At 48.9% G+C, this 22,808-nt stretch overlaps 1 protein-coding gene across 1 annotated transcript in view; it reads left to right on the forward strand.

Annotated features, from left to right (window-relative positions):
- Positions 1-22,808, forward strand: part of KAZN (kazrin, periplakin interacting protein) — a 225,542-nt gene that overhangs the window by 131,740 nt on the left and 70,994 nt on the right. The window contains exon 3 of the mRNA XM_030507749.1: positions 2,238-2,415. Within this exon, the coding sequence (XP_030363609.1) occupies positions 2,238-2,415 (178 nt within the window). The remainder of the gene's footprint in view (positions 1-2,237; positions 2,416-22,808) is intronic.

The raw sequence follows: 22,808 nt of genomic DNA on the forward strand, positions 1-22,808 counted from the left end.
TTTTGCTGAAGTTTATGCTTTCTCCAAGGGCAATGGCAAAGTTTTGCATATATGTTACTGCAGTTGCACATTCAGGTTATCTGGTTACATCCATGATTCTCTCATTTGCAAGCACAGTTTGCAGCAAATACTCATGCAAATAAGGCATGAAACAGGGCATTTATTTGATTAGAATTCAGTTTCTATATACACTTAAAGAACTTTATCTCATTCAGGGATGGCTGCATAGATGATGAAGAAAGAATCTCAAATTCTCCTCGAGGGTTGTTTGTCCACCCGTTGGGAATTCATTAAGGAAAACAGACCTTCCCACTGATATTTCAAGTGCTCTGGCCCAGCACCAGTGCTGGGGTTGCAGACACTGCTGGAAACTCTCAATGAAAAATAACTTTCCCTTCAGAATCCACCACACCATGTATCTAAATACTGGATTATCTTCGGTTTGCAAAATCCTTTTACAGATTACAAGGTCTAGATGCTGCTTGATAAGGACTTGGTCCTTTTCGCTCTTGGAGAGCTGGCTGTATGCACGGTCCCGGTCAGGTCTGGAGTTTTTGGGGTCCTGGGATGATCGTAGTGTGGTTTTTCAGCTGACATGATAGATTTACCTGATATCTGTTCCTAAAAGCTGTCTGGGGACACTCATGCCAAACCCCTCTGCTTCTGCAGAGCCACATCCCAGCACTCCCTGGGGACAGTCCTGCGGGACAGCGACATGCTGCTGCTTTATCCAATCTCAAGCCTCTCCCAGAGTTATCTTTGCAGCTCACTGAGTGAGAAATCCTTTTCTATGGTTTTTGCTGCATTTTGGCTAAGGTCTCTGCAGTGCCAGTGGTGATGCAGAAGGGCATCCTTCGAGTTCAAGGAACTGCCCCAAATTCTCAGCTGATTCAGCCAAAAGTCTGAGTTTAGGCAAAAATTGGGGGAAGGGGTTACAACATGGGCAGGATTGTTCCTCTCTCTTTCCTTAAGGATTATGATTTTCTCTGGCTTTTCCCTTGGTAAGAGCTCTTCCTCACCAGCTTTGCTTCCTGCACCCACTGACGTTCCGCAGGGCCCAGTCTGTCCCTAAACCCACCCAGTTCCTAAACCCCTTTATGAACTTCTGGAGGTGCACATGGCTCAGGCAAAGCCACTCAGTGCTGCTGCCTGTGGCTTTCGGGAGTGGGGATGGTGCAGCTGTGCAGGTTTGCAGGCAGCACCGACTCACTGCGGCGGGGACGGCGCCTGCCTGCATCGCTGCCTTGCTGAGGACGCTCAGGATGCAGCTCTGCGGGCTCGCTGCAGCCCAGGCCCTGGCAAACACGCAAGTGGATCTCTCGGAGGCATTGATAGGGAAACATCAGCGCTCCCTCTAGCAGTCGCCAGCGATGATACCAAATCATTCTCCATTTTTCACCCTGGGTTCGTGCCACATGAACCGTCAGCATAAAGGCTCCCGCATTATCGGCACTGACAGCATACAGGTTGCTCTTCCCCCCCGCCAATCCTTCCAGAGGGAGTTTGGGAGCCCGTTTCACCTCCACCTGCTGTTAGGGATGCACCTTTTGGGGTGAACCTGAACCCAATTAGCAGAAAGGCACTTACTGAGCAGCAGTTTCAGCACATGGGCTGTGGGCACTGCAGCACTCCCCGCAGTGCCCCTAAACGTCCCGAGAGGGGGAATTGGAGGGTCTTGCTATAGATGCAGCGCTGCCACAGGGCTCCCCCCCCCCCACCTGGCAGGAAGGACCAGCTGGGGGGGGGGGAGCAACAGGTAGGGGGTGCACCCCGCTTTGCACAGCACCCCTCCTTTTTGTATCCTCCTGGCACCGCACTCCCCTTGCGCAGCCCCCCCTCTCCTTTGCTCCCTACTTGCACAGCCCCCATTGCACCCCGCTTTTGCACAGCTCCCTCCCCTTTACGCACCCTCACACCGACCCCCTCCTTGCACGGCCCCCCTTTACACAACCCCCTTCCCTCCCTTCTCCCCCACTTTGCACGGTCCCCCCCCCACCCTCCTCCCATCACTCCCCCCCCCCCTTGCACGGCCCTCACCCCCTCCCATTCACAGCCCCCTCCCCTCGATCTCCCCCTCCGGCACAGCCCCCTCCCCTCTCCCCCCAGCCCCGCCCCCTCTGCCAGCCCACTCCCCCCTCCCACCGTTCCCCCTCCGGCAGCCCCTTCCCGCCCCCCTCACCCCCCCCCCCGCCGCTCCCGCTCTCTCACCTCTCTCCTCCTCTTCCTCCCTCCCCCAGGCCAAAATCCTGCACATGATGGACGACAACAAGCAGCTGGCGCTGCGCATCGACGGGGCGCTGCAGGCGGCGGGGCAGGAGGTGACGGCGCTGCGCGCTGAGCTGGCCGCCACCGGCCGCCGTCTGGCCGAGCTGGGCAGCGACCCGGCCATGGAGCACGGCCCCCACAGCGCGCAAGGTGAGGGGAACGGGGGGGAATGAGGGGCGAAGGGCGGGGGGGGGTGGGGTGTCTTTCCGCGGCCACCGCTGGGAAACTGCGTCCGTTCGTGGCTGGTTTTCATTATTTGTTTGGGGTTTCGGGGTGCTGGGGGGTGCCCGGTGCGTCCCGTCGGGACCCGGCTCCATCCGCCGGTGGTGGATTCACTCCTCTCAGGTTTGAGCAGGCTGCGAATTCCGTGCAGCTTCTTCCGCCTCTTTAAGCTTCAACGCGCGCCCCCTCGCCCAAATGGGGACCCCTCCTCACCATTCTCCCTCCTCACCCCCCCCATCCCCAGCGCGGTGCTCGACCCTTGCCGTGGCCCCGCACGCCGGCTCCCCCGGTACCCCGCTCCCATAACCGGTTTCGTAATTCGGTCGGGAAGCAGCCATGTTACAGCCGCGCTCCGGCCCCGCCGCTCCCCGCTGCCGCCGGCCCGGGGCTGCCCCCGGGGCCCGGCACGTCCCACCGCCGGTAGGGGCGGAGGCGAGACCCGGGGACAGGGGCTCCGGCCGCCCCGGCGGAGCAGAGCCCGGTGCTGGCTTCACGGAGCCGACCCACGGCGTGGCTTGACCCAGTGTGGGGCTTGCACAGCCCCTATGCAATACACACACCCCCCTCCGCCCCTGAACCCCCCCCAAAAGTTGTCGCCAGGTCTCGGAGCTGGAGCAGTGGAGGCTGAGCGTGGAAAACGGGGTGCAGGGAGAGTGATCTGTGCTCTTGGCTTTGAGTGAAGGTTAACGAAGGGGGACTGGGTTGCTTCTGCAGAGCTTTTGGCGGGGTTTGGCTCTTGCCTGGCTGAAATTCGCTGTTTCCTGCTAATCAAAGTAGTGCTGCCATCACTGCTACTTCAGAAACGTGGAAATACAAATATGTGTATATATTGTTACCGAATAATTGCAGGTTTGCCTGACACTTCACCCTGGAGCAGCCTTGGTGTCAGAGCTAAAATAGTGTCAACCCTCCTATTTCACAGTAACTGAACTGAATTTACACCTGGGTGATAAAAACATCAGTAGCTGTTACTTAGTTGTTACTTATTTACTGCAAGTATCTCTCGGTAGGGTTATTTGGGTTATATAGGCATTATTTAACAGTTGCATTTCGGTTAAGCTGTAGGATTTTAAAGGTAATGGTGGGCATCCCTGCTCCCTTCAGCCCACTGCTTGTGTTGTGGTGGTGTGGCATTAATGCAAATGGATTTAGAGGGTTTAATTTGTGGATTTGTTCCATCTGCTTGTTGTATTTAGCTGGTTTGGCAGCAGGGGTGTGGTGTGTGAATTCCACTCCTTAAACAAAGTTAATCAGTCATCAGGTGGGTTTGTTGGGCAGCAGGAGCTGGACCCAGCAGAGCTTCCTGGTCGCTCCAGGTATGCGAGGAGTGCAGTTACGTGTGCGGTCAGGTATGTTCAGAGCTGATATGCGTAGTGCTTGTTGGTATAATGAGAACTGCACCCTGCCATGTGCTGCATCCAGGCTGCTGAGATGCTCTTCTGTTATAAGAATCTGCTGAAAGGGCAGCAGGAGGATGCCTTCCTCTCCCAGATCAGGAATGCAGCCCAGGAACATGCTGTGGAGGGCACCAGTGTGACTGTGGAAATGCAGCTTTGCAGCTAGAAAAGCAGGTGAAATCCTTTGGCTGCTTGTGCACACACCTATTTTGGTGCCTGTGCTTCGTGTTTTGTTGCGTTTCCTCTCCAGAGAACTTGTGGAGGGACGCAAGTTTTCGCAGGGGGCAGTGCCTTTGTTCCTGCATGTGCCCAGGTGCGGAGGGATGTGTGTGTGGTTCTCCACGGGTCAAGGTTTTCCTCAGAGGTTGTCTATTCTGTTGAGTGATGGAAAAACTCCTCTTTGGGGTTCCTTTACTCTTGCCATGCTGGAAAACAGTTGGTACATTGTAATGGTGCCAAAGAAGTGTGCGTGTTTCTCCTTCATAACTACAATTACACGTGTGCTGGAGTTGTGGGCTCCCCGTGATCGGTGGCAAAGAGTGGTCCTGTCTTAGGCTGGGTGCAAGACCAGCATCTTCAGCGCTTGCTGCAGTTGCTGGAGGGTTCATTCCATCTCCCCACTCTAAGTTGGCAAATCTGGCTCTGTGCTGATGTCTAGGAGCGAGGATGCTTCCCTAAAGAGGAAGACTCCATGGCCTTGTAGCTGTAGCTGCATTTTTTTCCCCCTTCCCCATGAGTTGAAGTGGCTATTATTTAATATATGATGTGTCCAGCCATGTACCACTGGTCTTGTAACAGAAGCCAATCAGTTAAGTGTAAAATTACACCCGAAGAGCATTAGTGGGGAGAAGAGGGGGAGAGTACTTGGTCTCCACAGAACCCGTTGATTAAATGCACTCTGTTTTGGGTTTCTTCCCTACATTTGGTACTGTTGTTTCTATACTACCATAAATGTTCTCCTTCATCACTCTGTGTTTGTACAGACAGGCCCGAGTTATCTGTAGTGAGCCTTATGCTTTTCGTCAAGGATTCTGAGATGCCGTTCAGAAGGATGGGGTGAAGACAAGTCTCTCTGAATAGCTCTGCTGTTGTGCGTCTCCTAAGTAGGAGGGTTGCCAAGCTGCTTGATTTACAAAATACATTAGTGGAAGGCGGGAGGCTTGAATTGGGTGGGAAACTGCTTACCTGTGAGTGCAAATGTGGGATGTGCTGGTGGGATGGATGCGTGGCGGGCATCTGTTGTGGTCCTGGTGGAGAATGACGTGGCGGAATTGTCAGGTCCCTTCGCTTGGTGTGGGAAGGAGCTCGGTGATCTCGTGGGTCACACAAGAGGAGCTGAATGTGTGCCTGTGTGTTATACTCAGTAATTAATACTCAGTTTGTGGAGTGTGTTATTTGTATAACTATGGTGCAGCTTGAGGCAGCTCGAGGTAATAACTCCGTCCCTTTGTGCACACCGAGACTTTTCTGCACTATAATGCCCTATTTTTGCAGCAGCGAGGTGCACTTGGTTTACCCAATGTGAAACAAAGCTGGAGGAATTCAGCAAAGAGGGAGAGCAGGAGCGGATGGTGGGTGTGTGTAGGTAGGCAGGCATGGAACTTGTTTATTGTTACAGTCCTTAGCGTGAGCGTTAAACATTCAAACTCTCAGCCCTGACAGTCTCTTTTAAATGGTGAGTTTGCTGCAAGAAGTATTTTGGCTGCAGCCTCTTGTCTAAAGCTGGATACAGCTCAGGGTGGAAATCAATACTTCATGTCCCTGGCGCTTAGCGCAGCAATTACAGGCAGCTCTCGGTAACATCACTGCAGCCGTGTGTCAGCATCCTCGTGTTTGAATTCTTGTTTGAATTAGGATGGCTTGAACTAATTGCGAGCGAAAGGCGAGCCCTTGCCCTGTGGTCCAGGTCAGGCTGCGGCAGCAGTGGGATACAGAGATGCAGGCAGAGCATCGCAGCAAGCGCTGCTGCAGCTTAGTGGCCTCTGTTGGTGCTGAGTGCACCTCTGGGCTTTTGGGTTGGGGTCATTGCTGAATCTACACTTTTATTTTCAGAAGTTGGAGTAAAAGCAAGATCCATGGGGAAATGCAGAGTTTGGGTGCAAGGACTTGCCATGCTGAATCATAGAATGACAGACTGGTTCAGCTTGGAAGGGACCTTAAAGCTCATCCAGTTCCAAGCCCCTGCCACGGGCAGGGACACCTTCCACTAGACCAGGCTGCTCCAAGCCCCTGTGTCCAACCTGGCCTTGAGCACTGCCAGGGATGGAACATTTACCACTGCTTTGGGTAGCCTGTTCAGGCGGTTGGTCCATTTAACCTGTTGGTTTTGCTTTAGTCTCCTCCCTGCGTTAAGTGGAAAACACCTTAATTAATTAATGTTGGTGAAGTGCTTGAAGATGTAAAACGCAATCAATAGCTGAGTGTTGTTAGTAATATCTCCTTCAGCATTTGGCTTATCGTGCTTTCTATTTCAGAGCATCAGTGGCACACAGTGGTTGCTGTCTCCCAGCTTGTGGAGCTGGGGATGGTGGGGTTTGCATGGCTGCTGCCAAAGTTCAGCTGGGAAGGGAGCAGGAGCTGCATCCTGCTCCTGGAAGAAAGGATTTCTCCTCCTTGCTGCGCTGTGATCACAGGCGTGTGCAGCATAAGGAAGATTGCAGTCCTATCTTGGTACTTGGTAAGGCTGAAGGGCCAGAAGGACCCTTATGACAGCCAAATCCAGGGTTTTCTCTTTTTCTCTTTGATCTCTGTGTACTTTCACAGCTCCAATGCAAAGACTTTGACTTTTGCCCAGGAGGCAATCAGTTACTTCTGTGCTGTTGCTATTTTGCGAGTAATCATCTCGGGCTGTTGAAAATGTACCATTTTCATCTTTTCACAAATCTTCCCTGCTATTTGTTCTTCCAGAGCTTGAGAGCTGACACTGTAAAAGAACCTGCAGAATTTGGATGCTGTCAGGTGCTGAGAGTCTTGCTGTACTATTACTTTTTCTAATAATTTCCTACTTTATTTACCTCTATCCTGCATAGTTCCTGGGGTGAGGAGCAATTAGTTTCATGCTCTGAAACAACTTCATGCACTGGGAAATAAATCCTTGCATAGCCATATTCACATGGTTGGTTTAGATGCAAGGAACTGGCTGCAGATAGCGCTTCAGGTCCCCATTACATATTAATACAAGAAAATCTGCATCTTGATATGAAACCCTGTTTGATGCTGAGAGAGATTTTGTGGCTGGGGGGGCTCATTGACCAGCCTTTGAGGGCAAACTCCTTTCCTCAAGTGATTCCTGCTTCTCTCCTTGCACTAAACAGGGCTGAAATACCTTGCTTATAAGTTAGGCACTGAACCTCAGCACCAGCATGACGTAGAGCAAAGCTTCAGTCTCCAGCTTATTAAAATTCAATTCTCATAATTTCTTGTTGACAGTGAAGCATGAGATAAGAGCTCTTGGTACTGACGCAGCAGCTTGCAGAACCGGAGTGCTCATAACGCGGCACAGTGTGTGGAGCCAAGCTCTGCTTACCTCTGTGCACAAACTCTGGGGGATCGGTCAATCAGGGACCTTGTTTTTAGGCTACATCCTCACCCATGGGATGCTGAAGGCTCAGGGAGTTGCTCGTTGCTGCTTTGCAACCTATTGCTGCTTTCTCTTGCTGTGTAATTTTGCTTGAGTCTTTATGGCTGATGCTTTCAGGTATTGAGATGGATTTTGTGGAAGCAACAGGTCTGGAGGCTTCAAGCTAGACTAATGTATATTTTGGTGTTGGGAGTTGTGTTCTGTGTTAGGTGGAATGAGTTTAGCTTTCTTCATTAGCAGCAGGGCTGAGCTGTCTCACCAGAATACAGCCATTGAATAACTGCTGCTGAAAGCATTGGCTGAATTCCTTTCCGGAGTCAGTTTGTTTGCAGGAGTTGCAAAGGGGAGGTAAAGCTCTTCCCAAAGTTTTCCTTGTGCCAAGTAGGGTAATTGGAGGCTTGGAGGTATGAGGGTGAGGGTTTGGGGGTGCCTTCTCTGGGGTGAGAGGCTGAGTGATGGTGACAGGCTGTGAACCAAGGGGACCTGAGGTAACAGAGGCTGTGTGGAAGGACAAAGCATTGTTGGGTAAGGACAACTTTGCAGAGGTATTGATTATGATTGAGTGTGACATCGGCTGGAGGCAGCAGCTCCCAGGGTCATCCTGATACCCTAGTGCCCCTTAGCCCCGCTCTGTGGCTTCAGTAATCTGATAAACTGGTTATTTCTCTAATCTTGTTAGTCCTGTCCTTCCCTGGCTCGCTGGGATGGGACAGAGCTGCCTGTGTGTGATGCAGGCTGGCTGCTCCCAGGTGAACCTCAGTGCGGGTGGCTTTTAGGACACGTTTCTGGTTTTCGGATGTGCCTGATGAAGTTTCTGTGTCTGAAAACTGCTTAATTGCAAAGACCTCAGCTTTGGAGTGCAGAAGATGAGCTGCACCAGGGAGCTGTGTCTGCATAGAGCTCCTGAGGAGAGATGGGCTATTGTCATTAGGATTTCGGATGCCTGCGAGGTGTGAGAGCTGCAGCACACAGGGAGAAATGGAAAACACTATTGAGAAATGGAAAATGGAAATGGAAAACACTATTGAGAAATGGAAAACACTATTGAGTTTTCCTTTTCAAGTGTGTGGTCAGCTGCAGATTTCAAGTACATGCAGCACCACAGCTACAGCTTGCTCTTGGATTGCTTGGATAATGGGAAAGGAGCAAAGATACCCACAGAAGTCTGAAGGAGAATGCGGTGCTGTCATAAAGGCATTGTGGATCTCCTACGGGCACCCAGGAGACTCAGCGTTTGGGAGAGGATCAACCTTATCATTGAAGAGGGACTTTGTGATGCCCTGCTGTGGCATGGCTGCATCCCGATCTTGGAGAGTCGCCTGTGTCTCTTGCTTCCTTTCTGGAAGGAATCTCTCTTCTGAGGGCATCTGTAAATCCATTTCTCACCCTTCTCAATCCTTATGGAGTCGTTCTGCCTGGTGTCTGTTCATGCTGCTTGTGCCTCTAAATCAGAATTTCACAGGTTTTACAGGCTGCACCTGGGAGCTGAACCTTTGGGGTTATCTGGTGTGTCACAGCCTTTGCTGCTGCTGTCCCTGGGGACGCGCTCCTCTCCCGTGCAATCTCTGCTTTATTGTCCCACTTCTCTGGGTGGCATCTGGAGGAGAATCCCAAACGTCTCCATCACCTCCTCTCTCATGAGAGCGTGCATCCTCCTTCACTGAGGAGTTCAATTGCCTTTCTGCAGAAAATAGCATGCACTGGCAGGGGGGAAATATTGTTTGGTCTGCATATGTGTGATCTGTAGGATGTAAAGAGAGCAAGCAAGCACAATGCTATGCTGATGCCTATCTCTGACTTCTTTTTGCAATGGCAATCAAACCTGGAGAGCTGACACTGCTGTGGAGAAGTAGTTTCTTTGCAGAGAAGATGAAATGGAGCTTGTGCCTCTGCACCAGCAGATTGAGGCCATTAGACAATGTTTGAGGTTTGTAACTGAGAGCTGCTCCAACATTTGAGTGTCTGGTTTCATTTACCTTCTAATTCTTACCAAAACATGGGATTTGCAGAAGTGGACCTGTCTTTCTGATGCTAACAACCCGCGCTGGCCAGTATGTTAACTTGCCAACCAAGTCCCTTGGCCACCTTACAAGTGGAGGGTTTTCCAACAGTGGGTGCCTGTAAATGTGCATGTCGGTGAAGCACACTTCTGCTCCAGCCTGTTATGTTTAAGCAAACTGTCCATCATCCTCCCCTGGAAATTACCTGGGAAAAGTAGTGTAGGGTTAGTGTTGGCCTTTGCCAACAGGCCCAGTGCTGGTTCTGTGCTGTAGAATCAACGAGGTTGGAGAAGACCTTAAGATCAAGTCTAACTGTTACCCCATCACTGCCAAGTTCACCATTAAACCGTATCACTGAGGGCCTCATCTACATGTTTCAGTCATGCAGCAGGCTAATTGCCCTAAGGAACAGCTTCTCTTGCTCCCTTTTAGCAGCAGAGTATCTTAAAATGCTTCGTTTGGTGTTGTGTTCTCATTTAGGTGTGCACAAGAGCATTGTATACCCTTTAGGGATGGGTTAAAAGGTCTTTGTAAGATTCTGCTTTTGTGCTTGGGCTGGTTGGAGCAGTCTCTGCCCTCCCATAACAAAGCAGTTTTTCCCAGGATATTTCTGATTGCTGTAAGATACTGCTGCGGGTCGAAATGTGCTGTAGGCTCACAAGCATGGGAAGTGTTTGCCTGTTTTCCAGGGAGATGTGCTGCATTAGGAGTGGAAAGCAAAGCGAATTGATTTGAGGAATTTATTTTTGATGTCTAGATTTAGACAGTCTAGACACTCTCTGAAGTTGCAGGAGAGGGGGAAAAAGAACATCTTAAAAGAAACCTCTAGGACTGCTGTAAAGGTTTTAGGGGACTACACGGAGGTTTTGAGTTGGAAAATGCATTTTGAATGTTGAATAGCAGCTGCCCTCTGATGTGGAAGTTGGGAGGGTACAGCATGTCTTGGCATGGCCATTGCAGCCTGTTGCGTGGGGTCTGGGATAATGGTACTGCTGGAGAAGACCTTGTGGGATCAGTTCTCAGCTCATCTTGCTCATCTGCAGTGCTTCTCTGGGGTAACTCCTCGCTGAGGAAAAACAGAGCCCAGCTCCGAGTTGCTCATTGGGCATCAGATGCTCCCTGGGAGCTGAACAACATCGCTGTGTGGTTTCGTGTGACAGCAGCACATTCACAAAACAGATTCCTCCTCCTGTGGTGGCAAAATACTTCCTCTGTGTGTTTTCATTGTTCTTTCTAGCCTTAAACACACCCAATTACTTGTCTTTATGTTTCTCTATTACTGCATTATCTGCTTGGGCAAAAGCTGTCGTTTTATCCACCTGCAGATTCTTAACGTTAATTCCTTGAACTTTTATATCCCCCCATAATGTGTCTGGAGTTGTTAAATGGCTTTGCCCAACTTGTAATGATTTCTTTGCTGCCAAAGTGATGGCTCAGGCAGGAGAAGGGGTGGGAACCATTTCAGGTAGAGATGCAGTGTGCTCCCTGCCACATTTGCATCATTTAATTGAATCTGCAAAGATCATTGTTGTCATCCTTGGGAATGGAGCTCGTTTTAGAGCCACACGGGGGTTTGTTCAGATGAGTTTGTTTCCTGCATGATCTGCCTTCGTGGTCAAGAAGCATCCAAAACTGACAGTTTGGGGTGAGAGGGCTGAGTAATGAAGTTCCTAAATTTCCATGAAAAGCAGAGGGAGTTGGTGGGGCTGAAGCTCCTGTGGGAAAAGCCATCAAAACCAGAAGTTCATAGCAGCATGGGTCTGAGAAACCACAGGAAGGCCACCTATTTAGTGGAAAAAAGCTGTATTTAATGCCACAAAGGCATATTTTGGAGAGGTGTGTTGATATATAAACAAAGATGCTGCAGGATTTAGTAATCACAAAGTACTGAAGCAGTGGTTGTGTTGGCATCAGGGTGGATTCCTGCAGGGCCCTGGATGCTTTTGGTCAGTTGTTGGAGCAGTTGGGAGAGGTGGTGGTGGGGATGAGCCATGGGATGGTGGGGAGCTGAGTGGCATCATTTCCTCCTGGGGATGTCCCCTGCTTAGTGCCCAGTGCTGCCCTGTCCTGCTTTAGGAGCTGCTGAATGACCAGTCTTCAAAGGAAAAGAACGGGGTGAATGGGGCAGACTGGAACGGGGTTATGAGCTGCCACCTTGGCCATGTTCTCATGCCCATTGGGTGGCTTTGGTCCAGCCCTGGGACTGGAGCTCCCAGGAGTTGATTACAAGCTGCTAAAGTTGTGTAAAGGTCCGCCTGCTCCCTGGAGCAAGACATGTGGACGCTGGACACATCACTGGCAGCTGCTGAGGTTGCTCCAAGTTGGCCCTAAGTACAATCTATTGTTGCTTTCAGGCAGAGAAAAGCTTCAAAAAGCACTTTGCGTTTTTGCCATCTTTGCAGAGAACCTTTCAATGCTCTCTTCCTCATTGGACGTGCAGCATTTCTAAGGGTATCTTGGCAAATGATCTCATTTAACACGTCTACACCCTGCTTATCACTGCGGTTTCTGAGTGCAGTCATTAGGGACCAGTTTGATTTTTGAGTGTAATTCCTCTGATGGGCGCATTTGCTCTGCAGCAGCGGAGCATCTTTGAGCATTACATGTATAGGAAGATTAATAGTTTGAATACCTTGTAGGTTCCTTAAAGGTTCTTTTCTTTTTCATTTAAACGAAGCCATATTATCTTGGGCTGAGGTTTATTTGATGCTGCTGTGGTTTGTGAACTATAGTGCTTCCTGTGCTATAAGTGTTGGACTGCTGCACGTGAGAGTGTCTGTAGCCCCTGGAATCGTAGAATGGTTTGGGTTAGAAAAGCTTTAAGATCATCCAGTTCCAACCCCCTGCCATGGGCAGGGACACCTTCCACTAGACCATGTAACCCAAGGCTCTGTCCAACCTGGTCTCGAAATAGCCTGATGTTAAATCTGGATATATAGTTGTGACTATTTTATGTTAGTTTTACTTTGGGTAGGGGGAGTACGCATAAAAAGAAGCCATGAGAGCTCTGCCTATTCATCAGTCCAACAAGAACGTGGTAATGGCCGTGGTAATGGCCATGGTAATGCAGGATTAAAAACCCATCTGCAGATAAAGCATTAACTCCACTTGTTGCAGCATTGAATGATCCAGATGATATCAGACGAGCAGAGCTCGGTGGTGGGCTGGTGCCAGCCTGTCAGCACACACACCTTTCACCTCATCGCAAAGTTTAGTCAAACCTTGCTTTGCACGGTCACGTTTTCCAGTGGATGTGGATGTTGCACAGGGAGGAATCAAGTAAATCCTCGTTGGTAAGAGACCCTTCTTGGACAGGCATGGGATAGTATTTGGGGATAGATTTGCAGGGCTCCATCTTACTTCAGGGACTTTATTAATGTGCTGATATACCCAGTTCTTGGACACATGGGCTTCAGTGCTGCTACTAAGATTTAGTTCCTTTAACTTCGAAGGGCCGTTTCCACCCCTTGGTGCCATCCTCACACCACGACGTGGTACCAGCTCTGTAAGAACGTGGGAGACCTGAGCCAGGTCTTTGCCATAGCATGAGCCAAGCCCATGGGGTTGAAAGTTCTGGTGAGGTATTTTGGCATCTGTGCCCCTTGATCAGGACATACATGAGGGTCTTTGGCTGTTAGGTGGTACTTGCTGCAGAAGCTCATGCCCAGTGTCATCTCAGGCTGAGTGCTTGATCCTCTAGTGTATTCTGAGCTGGAGCAGCTGAGCTTTTGGGCACTCTTGGAAAAGGAAAATTATCGGAGCCTTGAAGACTTTCTGTGATTTATGCTGGTTCCTTTTAGTTGCAGCTGCACATAAAGACTCCAAATTGGGGACATTTTGCTTCACTGTGGTTTTTGTGAGGTAGCTCTCATTTGCTAATTCCTTTTTGGTCGTTACTGCTGATGTAAGTACAAGCTTATCCTGCAGCAATGTTTTGCATCTTTCCTGGACTTGAATCAGTGAATGAGTGTCGATATCTTTGGGACAATCTGGCAAAGAGAGGGGAAGTGGAAAATCTGGAGTGATGCTCTGAAGATAATTTTGTTCATGTTTTAGTATCAATGGTCCAAGTCACTTATCAAGCCAAGTATCTTGAGTGAGAGGGGTGAATTGGGTATTGCTGGCTCTGAGTAGATGACATGAATGGATGTAGTGCCGGAGATAACCGGTAGGAAATTATTAAACACACTCTGGCTCCTCTTGAGTGTGTTTTCAGTGTATCGTGAAGTTCTTTAAGTGTGTGTACACAGTTCAGAGGGTAATACCATTAATTAGACCTACAAAAAAGACTAATAAGAAAGTATAACCCTCTATAGTATACAAGATTTATCCCTGATTAGCAGAGCTGCTCAGATCTCATCGTAAATCTGTGGAGAAGTCATTAGGAGACCAGTAGTAAGTTGGTAATTAACATCACCAAAATGTTTTCAGTGTTTGTTCTGTTCCAAATGAGTGGAAAAAAAAGGGTAAGGAACACAAACCAGCACAGAACTCTGAATACAGAAAAAAGCACAAAGATCTTCCTTTATTCCAGTCTATCAGGGAAGAAGGGTTGGAAGAGGAAGCACAGGGTGCTATAGATGTTATGGCTGAGACTTGAAGTAAATCACAGAGGATGGCAGCTGCCTGCTTGCAACTCATACCCTCACCTGTGGCTTTTGTGGGTACCACAGTACTGCGCCAGGGCCCTTTACAACATGAATCCCACACTGAAAAGTCTTTTTTTTGCCTCTGCACAGATCCAGTTAACATCAGGGAGAGTTGCAGGAGCCTGTCTGGAGCAGAACAGATCCCACAGATCATCATATAAGTGCTATGCAAAACACTGTATTTTATCAGTGTGCTCGTACTCGAGCTGGGTAGATATTATCCTGAGCAATATACAGCCAATTCCTTCTGACTTTCAGCCAAAACCTCGCCAGATAGAGAAGCAGCAGCAGCAGCATGTGTGCTCGTGTGCTGCTGCCAGCATCTCCCTTTCCTAACAACAGGAGCAGCGTGCAGGAGAGCTCTTCTTCACAGGAGAGTTGTTCTAGAGATTATAGAAGTATTATCACGATGAGGTGCTGGTCAGGCTGAACTCCATAAGCGTAAGCACGGTGTCTGTCTGTCTGTCTGACAAGTGCTGTCGCCAGCAGAGATTCCTAATGAGGAGCCGTTGCCGGTGTGTTATCCTGCTGGGTTGGGATCTGCACACGGCAGTTTCCTTCCTGCCTGTTTATTCAGGCAAGCATGAACTTGCTTTGTTAGTTATTTCACCCCTTATAAATGATGGCTAGCATGGAAGATTAGCTACTTTCTGATGAACTCAGGAATGTGTGTATATATTAAAAGATTTATATTTTCAATTCATTTTTGTGGTGGACAGCACCACAACCAAGAGAATTTTGCTGTGGATGGTACCTGTGCTGGAATTACCTTTGCTTCTCAGCATTTCCTTTAAGCTTATTTGCATGAGGTTGAACTGCTAAGCAAACATTCCCTGTGTTTTAACCTGTTGCACAGCTGCACCATGCCCTTCTTCCTTACCCTGCTCTGGAAATGAAGGTAGATAATTGGAGCTCCCATTGTGCGGATGTGCTCACCAACACAAAAGGCAGTGAGGTCCTTTATCAGCACCTTGTTGATAAAAGAGGGCACAAAAGCCCTGGCGTGGACCCACATCTCCTACTTATTTGGAGATGAAAAGCTCTTGAGGCTTTGGTTTGTTGTGAAAGTTAACTGCAAAGCACTTGAACCTTGGCAGGGCTCCCACACCAAAACTCATCACGCCCGAGCTGAGCCTGCCGACAGGTACGGGTCTTGTCCGGGCTGGTTGCTGGGGCTCCTGTGCAGTCACAGGGAGGGATGGTACCTCCAGAGGACATTCCCCTTGATATTTTAGACATCCCAGGAGGAGATGGAATGGTTCTTGGGAGATGCTGGTCTCACTGGCTGTACTGTGATCTAGGGCAGCAGGTGAGATGATTCCACCCCAACGTCAATCTCTGCCACTGGCTGCAGCACTACTGAGGCACCACTTCAGCTTAATTGAGGGTTGCGTTTTGTAAAGGCTGTTGTGCTTGCGTTAAATCATGTCTGGAGATGCCTGCAAGCGGATTGGTTCCTCAAGGGTGTTCCCAGCACTGCTCATTGCCCAACACATCTCCACAACTCACACAGGGAGGCACCTCTTCTGTTAAATCTTGGTGACCCAGAGCATCCACTGAGATTTGCTCGAGTCTTTTGAGATCGTGACCCACATCCACGACCTTTGTGGTTTTGAGTTGATCCTCCAGGTCCTTCAGGTGAAGGTGAAGGAAAGGAGGTGCTGGCGCTGTCAGGTGAATGAACCCAAAGGCCCTGCCTCTTCCAGCTTTGCCTTGCCCTGTTATTAGCATTTAAATAGGCTCAGCATAGGAGCTTTCACCATTGCGGTGCTCTGAGAGGTGGGAAGCTCTCCTCTGCCAGGCTGCTCTGCACAAACCTGAAAGAGAAGCAGGAGTAAAAGCCAAGCCACATGATTGCACGGGGACAAGGTTTGTTGTGGGTGGCTTTTTTGTTTGTTTGTTTTAAAGATGCTTCCTATAAGTCCTTCCTGGGCAAAACCTTATGCAGCAAGTAGCTGAGGGATCCGGTGAACTACAGATGGGAGGTCAGGTTGCAGATATTGCCATGCTGGACAGCTGCAGTGGAGATGGAGGGTCTAAGGCTTGCTGTTGTGGGGCTGGTTTGAGCAGGTTGGGTCAAAGCTGATGCTTGCTGTATATGTTGCTTTGCATTTCATCTTTCACTACAACCTCCTGATGGTTTTATTAATGCCAGGGGTTGTACATGCAGGAGGATGTGATGGGGAAAGCACCACCATGCCTAAGATTCAGCTTGATTGTCGTAAGAGGGGGCAAAAAACCCCTCTAACAGTCTCAGAACCAGTCTGACAAAGAGTATGTTCCCTGTTTTGAGTCTCCATCCTCCATTTAAAAGAAATAAACTCACTGTCCCGGTAGTATCATTTTCTACCTGAGCTTTTATGAAACAAAAGTAGATGTTACTGATGTGGCAGTACAAAGGAAAGAAGTGATGTACAAAATGAATTGCCAGTTTGTATGTGTTCCTATATTGGTCTTGTAGCATTTCTGTTGGGCAGGCCAGAGCACAACATTCCCTACTCACACCACTGGAGTATGATCATATCCGACTAGCACAGATGAGGATGCTGTATCTATGTCTCAGTGAATTTCATCCCTTGGTTCACATGTGGTGGTCCTCTGGGGACTATCACAAATGCAGTATTACCGAGTACAGTGGCACGTTTGATTTATCAATTCTATTAATGATCTGGTTGAAGGGAAAACCAACATGTTAATTAAATTCACAACTGATGATGAACTTGGTGTTGTGGACACCAGGCAGGACAGAGATTTAGCATGGAGAGGAGCGTTGGGATGGCCAACAGGCATGTAAACTCCAGCATGCTCATAGTAGAAGACAAAAATGGGAAGAATGGGGATTTGGTGGGAAGATGATGCTTAGAATAAATCAGTGTTGGGGTGTCTCCAGTTTCCACTGATTGTGGCCAGAATCAGTGTTGCTGTAGGTGTTGCAGGCTTCTACTGGTGTGTACTGGTGCAGTGGCAATGGGGGAATGCTAGGTGTGTTCATGCTCAGAAAGACAAGTTAATGTTTAAACAAAAAAAATACCTGCAGGTTGTCAAGGGTGAGTATTTTGTGTTGATGGTATTAACATAAATTCAAGCCGACCCAAGTGCATGGGGATAAACCCAAACATTTACCCTCTGACTGAATGTGATTTTCACTGTTGGCTTTGGGCTGGTCTGTGTTTTGCATTTCTTTTCTGTGGGTTTTAGTAATGCAAACAAACAACTTGGCTTCACCTTAGGTTGTACTTCATTTCCAGTTTTCTCTTGATCCCATGCATTAACATGCTTAGTAGGCAAGCTGCAGGTAGGGAAGAAGAGGATGCACTTCTTTTAGTTTGGGTTTCAAATGTGTGTTTTCTAGAATGATGCAAATCCTCTGAAGTCCAAGGCTGACCAGTTTCTCTTGAAGAATCTGCCCATATGAGTATTCCTATATGAGATACTAAGCGCCCAGCCACATCCATAGTGTGTGTAGCCACATGTCCCAGGCTAAATGCATATATCGCGGGCTCTCAGCTGCTGCCTGTGCATGACCTCCTCCCCCTGGCTTTTGGTTTGTATTCCTGACCTTCCAAATTGTCTCCAGCTGAAACTCTCCTGTAAAAGTGAGCTCAGTTGGAAAATATTCCTGTGCAAAATATTAACACATTTGGGGGAAAGCCTCTCTTGAAAGGTGGAGTCAGCAGTGATGTATGAAACCAGAGATGCTTTATTGCACTAAAGGTACCTGTTGATTATCTAGAAGGAGAAAAATGCACCAAACCCAACTGTGAATTAGTGTATTGAGCACTACGAGGGCAAGTTTAACCAAAAGCCTCCTACTCTTCATCTAACTTGGTGCAGGTTATCAGAGGCAGGGATTACAGGACCTGTTGGCAAGGAATGACATGAATTATTAACTAACTAAATAAAGTTAGTTTTGGACACTAAGTGAATTAATTTCTCCTTGTCATAACCCCCAGTCCACATGAACAGCACTCAAGTTATTAACAGAAGAATTTTTGCTAGCTCACTAGCTTCTTGGTTGGAAGAAAGATGGTATTTTAAAGATCAATTTACTATTGTTCAGGTCTTATTATGCCACCTCAAAAGACACCCAGTGGTTTGGATTTCTTATTTCTGCTTGAAGCGTTTTGCAATTCATAGAAAATGTAGTACAAGGAAAAAAGAAGAGAAAACTTTCTGCTGTATAACTTGGGGTGCAATTAGGAATTTGTGATGCCAGTCTGGATCTGAGTAGTGCCAGGACTGCAGCAAGCATTAAAGCCCTCAGAAGGTAAATATTGCTAAGGATGTAACACAAGGAGTCTGGGAGATCACCCAAGCCAACAGTGTCGAGGGGATTTATCCACCCCTTGATGCTTGAAGGCTGTGGAGAGGGGGATTAAGGGCTTGTAGATCTCACAGACCATGGATGGGAAAGACTTAGGATCAGGGAACAACTGAATGTTTGAGCAGTCACCCCTGGAGGTATAAGGTTGGGCGCTCAGGGATGTGGGCAGAGGAATCTGTTGGGTTCACACCAGCACTGAGCATTACTGCAGTGCCACAAGGAGATCCCTTACACTACGTTCTGGAGGTGCTCTTGAGATGCTGAAGCTGATCCAGGAGGAGCAGGGTCCCCCCCTTCATGGAGGGAAAATCCAAACCCCTCAACTTTGCTTGTTCTGCTTCTGCTGAGTGTCCTTTGAGTACTGGTCCTATACATCAGGATGGGAAGAAACTACATGGTTAAAAGCCCTGGTTACAGGATCCCTGCAAAGATACCCAGGTTGTGCTGGTAGTGATGATTGTGTAGTGAGCAAAGGGCTGAGCTTTGCTGTAAAACACAGGTTCCTGGTTGTGTTTCACCCAAGAGCATGGGTTTGAGTAGTTGTGTGATGGGGAAACATCATACTGCCCATGGAGGTACGTGTGGGAGAGAATGAGGATGTAGAGCTGAACCCAGAGCAGTGAGAGGCAGGTTTGGTGCTGTGCATCCCCCACCTTTTCTCTTCACCATTATATAGGGCAGGGGCTGAGTCTGGTCAACATGCAGCACAGAGGGACTGGATGATATTAAAAGAAAACTGTGAGAACGCTTCCTGCGCTGATTGCTTGAAGGCATCCCCTGTTCCCCTGGCTGTTATCTGCAGCAGCATCCCTGTCCCCTGCTCCTCCAACAGAGCAATTACTTGCACAGAAGCCTGCTTGCTCCGCGTAAGTGCTTGCTCCCAGTAATGCCAGGAGAAAGCCACCGCTTCCCACAGCATCTTTGTAGGTGTAAGAGGAGGTGTCCTCTTGCAGAAAGCCCCATGGGCACGGGATGGGTTTGCACCTTGCGTGGTGTGAGGAGCTCCTGCCTGGACCGGCACTTTTTGTATTCCAGAAGTTTTTTGCATGTCAAAGGGGTGTGAGGGTGGGAGAGACGGGCTGGGGGGATCTGGGAGGGCAGAGGCAAGGTCTTAAAAGGAGTTTTCAGCAATTTTAAGGTGAATTGCATTCATGGAATTGCAATAGGCTTTAACTGTTCCTGCCATTCGATGTGTCGGAGGAGATCAGTCACTATTTGGGAAGATTAATGCCTACAATTCAGATCACACTTGTAGGGGTTTTTTTGTTTCCTGGCGTTTTCTTGTTTTACTAATTGCAATTGTTTCACATCCTCTGATCTATTCTACTTCTTAATAAGGCATATAATTCATGATTTAAATGGTAGTGTTCTGATAATTAGATGAGTTATTTTTGTCAGTGCTGATTAGTTGGTAAGTACAGATTAATCTTTGAAGATGTGATGTGGTCCCTTGCTGGTTTGGTTTCAAAGAGGTGATGTGCCACTTGTTTCACGACGTTCCCAACAACTTCAGCCCTTCCAGTGGGAGGAAGGTGCCGACGAATTGAAAAGGGGATTTGAAAGGATCTTGTTTTACCCTGCAGAGGCTTTCACCTCTGCAAACTGACTCGATTCACCCTCTCCCTCAGCAGTTTCTGCAACTTGTCGCAGGGGACTCCACACAGCTGCCTTCCATCTCCGATGCTTTCCCACAATACGGCAGGACCCATCAGTAAACAAGGCATATTGCTTTTCACTCTCTGACAGTTCATTATATGGTGGGGCCTCTTCAGCACGCGTCACCTCCTCTTCTGGTGACATCCCAAAATCTTTGCCCTCTGGCCAGTCCATGATGACTTCTAGAATTCCTGGACGACTGGGATTTCCTATTCGAGCTCGTTGTGTAATTAGTGCGGCCCACTTACTCCATGTAGCATCAGTTGCATGATGTGTAGAGGAGACCCTGCCTTTGAACATCCAGCCCAGCACAGGCAACCGGGGTGCCAGGAGGAGCTGCGCTTCAGTTCCGATCACTTCTGAGGCAGCTCGAACCCCTTGAGGTACACATCGGACTTCCCCATCTTCCCGCATTACCCACCAAGTATATCCAGATCCCTGAGCAAAAGCAACCCCACGAGTGGGTTTGCCTTTACCTGAAGCAGGAATAACCCAGACTGTCTTCCCCAACAAATTCTTTATGTGCACCACAGGAACTTTATCCCCCTCTACAGTACGTAAAAGTTCTGATTGGGCTGGGCCAGCCCTGAAAATTGCAGCTGACCAAATACCATGCCGTTAGGCATGATAGCACATACACTACCCCATGGAACTTCTCAATGCACATGCTTCTCAATGGTTGGAGTTTTACAGTTTTACCCTGTAAAACAAGAAAGTTTTGGGAAGTTGAAATTGCAGCTCCCTGGGCAGGCAGTGTCTCTGCCTGCACTTGCTGCTACAGGGGTCCCCAAGTGGGGTGTTGGGATGCACAAGCAGTATCTTGCATGTGGCAGGGCATAACCGGCCATTTGCTAGATGTGTCCTAGAAAAGCTTTGCCCCTTCGCAAATAGAGCCTTGGCCTTTTGATTCCCCTGGAGTTAGTTGCAGTGAGGGACAATGTGGGCTTTGTGTTCCTGTCCCCGCGCTGGGGGGCGGTTCCTCCTCTCCCCCCTGCGATGCTGACACCGGCGCTGTTCTCTGCTCATGATGCAGAAGCTGTTTGTGGGATTAAAGCTTTTTTAGTTCATTTGAAGACTGCTTAATGAAGGGTGTGGTGGCCGAGGGGAGGGAGTGGGCACCTGCACACCGCTATGACTCAGGTGCAGATATCTTTGGGGTGAGACATCCCAGCATTTCCCATCCCCTGCAAACTAGACCAAGTGAAACGGTTGATACACTGCAGTGTAATTAAGCATGTGGTTTTGGAGTGGCAGCCTTCTCCTAGATGATGTGAACCATGCTGCTACAAGGAATGGTGTAGTTGGAGCTGAGCCATCGCATTATTCAAGACCAGATCTCTGTGAAGAGGGAGTAAAGCAAATGTTTTTTGTCACTACCAAGGAAACCACAGTGCTCTTCAGTGGCTCGTTTTCATTGTAGGCTGTTTCAATCCTCCCTGGTTTAGCAGATGGCTCCAAACACAAATAAGCCTCGGGGATGCCTATCGCTGCCTGTGACCCTGGGAAAAGTAGAAATCACATCGGAAATGAGCAGGGATGAGGAGATGCCTGACATTTTTCCTGAGCAAATAAATGTGGCATAGGGAAAGCTGGAGTAAGCTCTGTGTGTTTATCAGTGCTGTGAGCAAACCCCTCATACCACCCTGTGATGCAAAGGGTGTTCCTGGTCCTTGGTGATTAACACAAGGATGTTAACCGATGGTCTCCGTATCCACAAAGGTGTTGTAGGTTTTGCATGTGTTTCCAGAACCCCTGTGCCTGAGGGTGGGTGTTGAAGTCATGTGGATGTTCTCCTTTGAGTTACTAGGGGTGAATTTGGCACTCGCTGTGTCTCTCACGTGGAGATCCAGTTATGAGCAATGGTAGGGTGGTTGCACAGGCTTTGGAGGTGAGTTTGCTGACTAGTGTAAAAGCAGTGCAAGAGAAGGATTTACCAAAGCAGGAACAGAGGAGTGATACTGAGGGTTTCCATGCTTCCCCTGTTGGGGGAAGTCTGTTGGCTGTGGGCTCAGCAACTGGAAATAGGGCCCAGGAGGGTCTGCCACGCAGGCAGAGGCGAAGCAGAGAAGACCAAGGATTTCTCTGTCACCCCAGTGCAGTCTTGTAATGCAACCTGGGATTTCCAGCCCCTCTTTGCTTGGGCTGCAGCACTGGAATCAGCACATTGTACAAGAAATGGCCTGTGCTTTATGCACCAGCTCGTGTTGCTGAAGAGGGGGTCAGAGTGTAAGTTGGTTAAGCGGACGGATTGCCCTGCTATGTTTGCCACAGGATAATGGAAAATTCCTGTCAGGAGCCTTGCTTGATCTGGGGCCAGAGGAAACAGGATGAAGACTATTCCACTGGCGAAACACTAGAAGAGTGCACTGTGCATCTTCCGGCGCCTGCTGCCAATGTTTTTATAGGCTGGAGACTTCGTTTTGAAGAGAAGGAACCGCACGCAAGGCCAGCCTGCAGCCGTGCCAGGCTTCTTGCCTTGTGTCCCTTGCACTGCCTGTGTGCCATTCGTGTGCCTGATTTTGGAGGACTGCATGCACAAAGCCTGCCACAGCTTCATTTTCTGCTTCCCAATGTGATGAGAGGAGGTCAGGGTGCGTGGGTGCCCTGCAGTTAGATCCTGTGGTCAGTGTCCTCATACGGCATATCCAGCACATCAAGTCTGCTGACAATAAGAACTTATCAGGGGTTGCAATAGGCTTTACAGCCTTTTGCTTT

Source organism: Strigops habroptila, chromosome 16 (genome assembly GCF_004027225.2).
Source record: "Strigops habroptila isolate Jane chromosome 16, bStrHab1.2.pri, whole genome shotgun sequence".
In the NCBI taxonomy this organism is placed as follows: Eukaryota; Metazoa; Chordata; class Aves; order Psittaciformes; family Psittacidae; genus Strigops; species Strigops habroptila.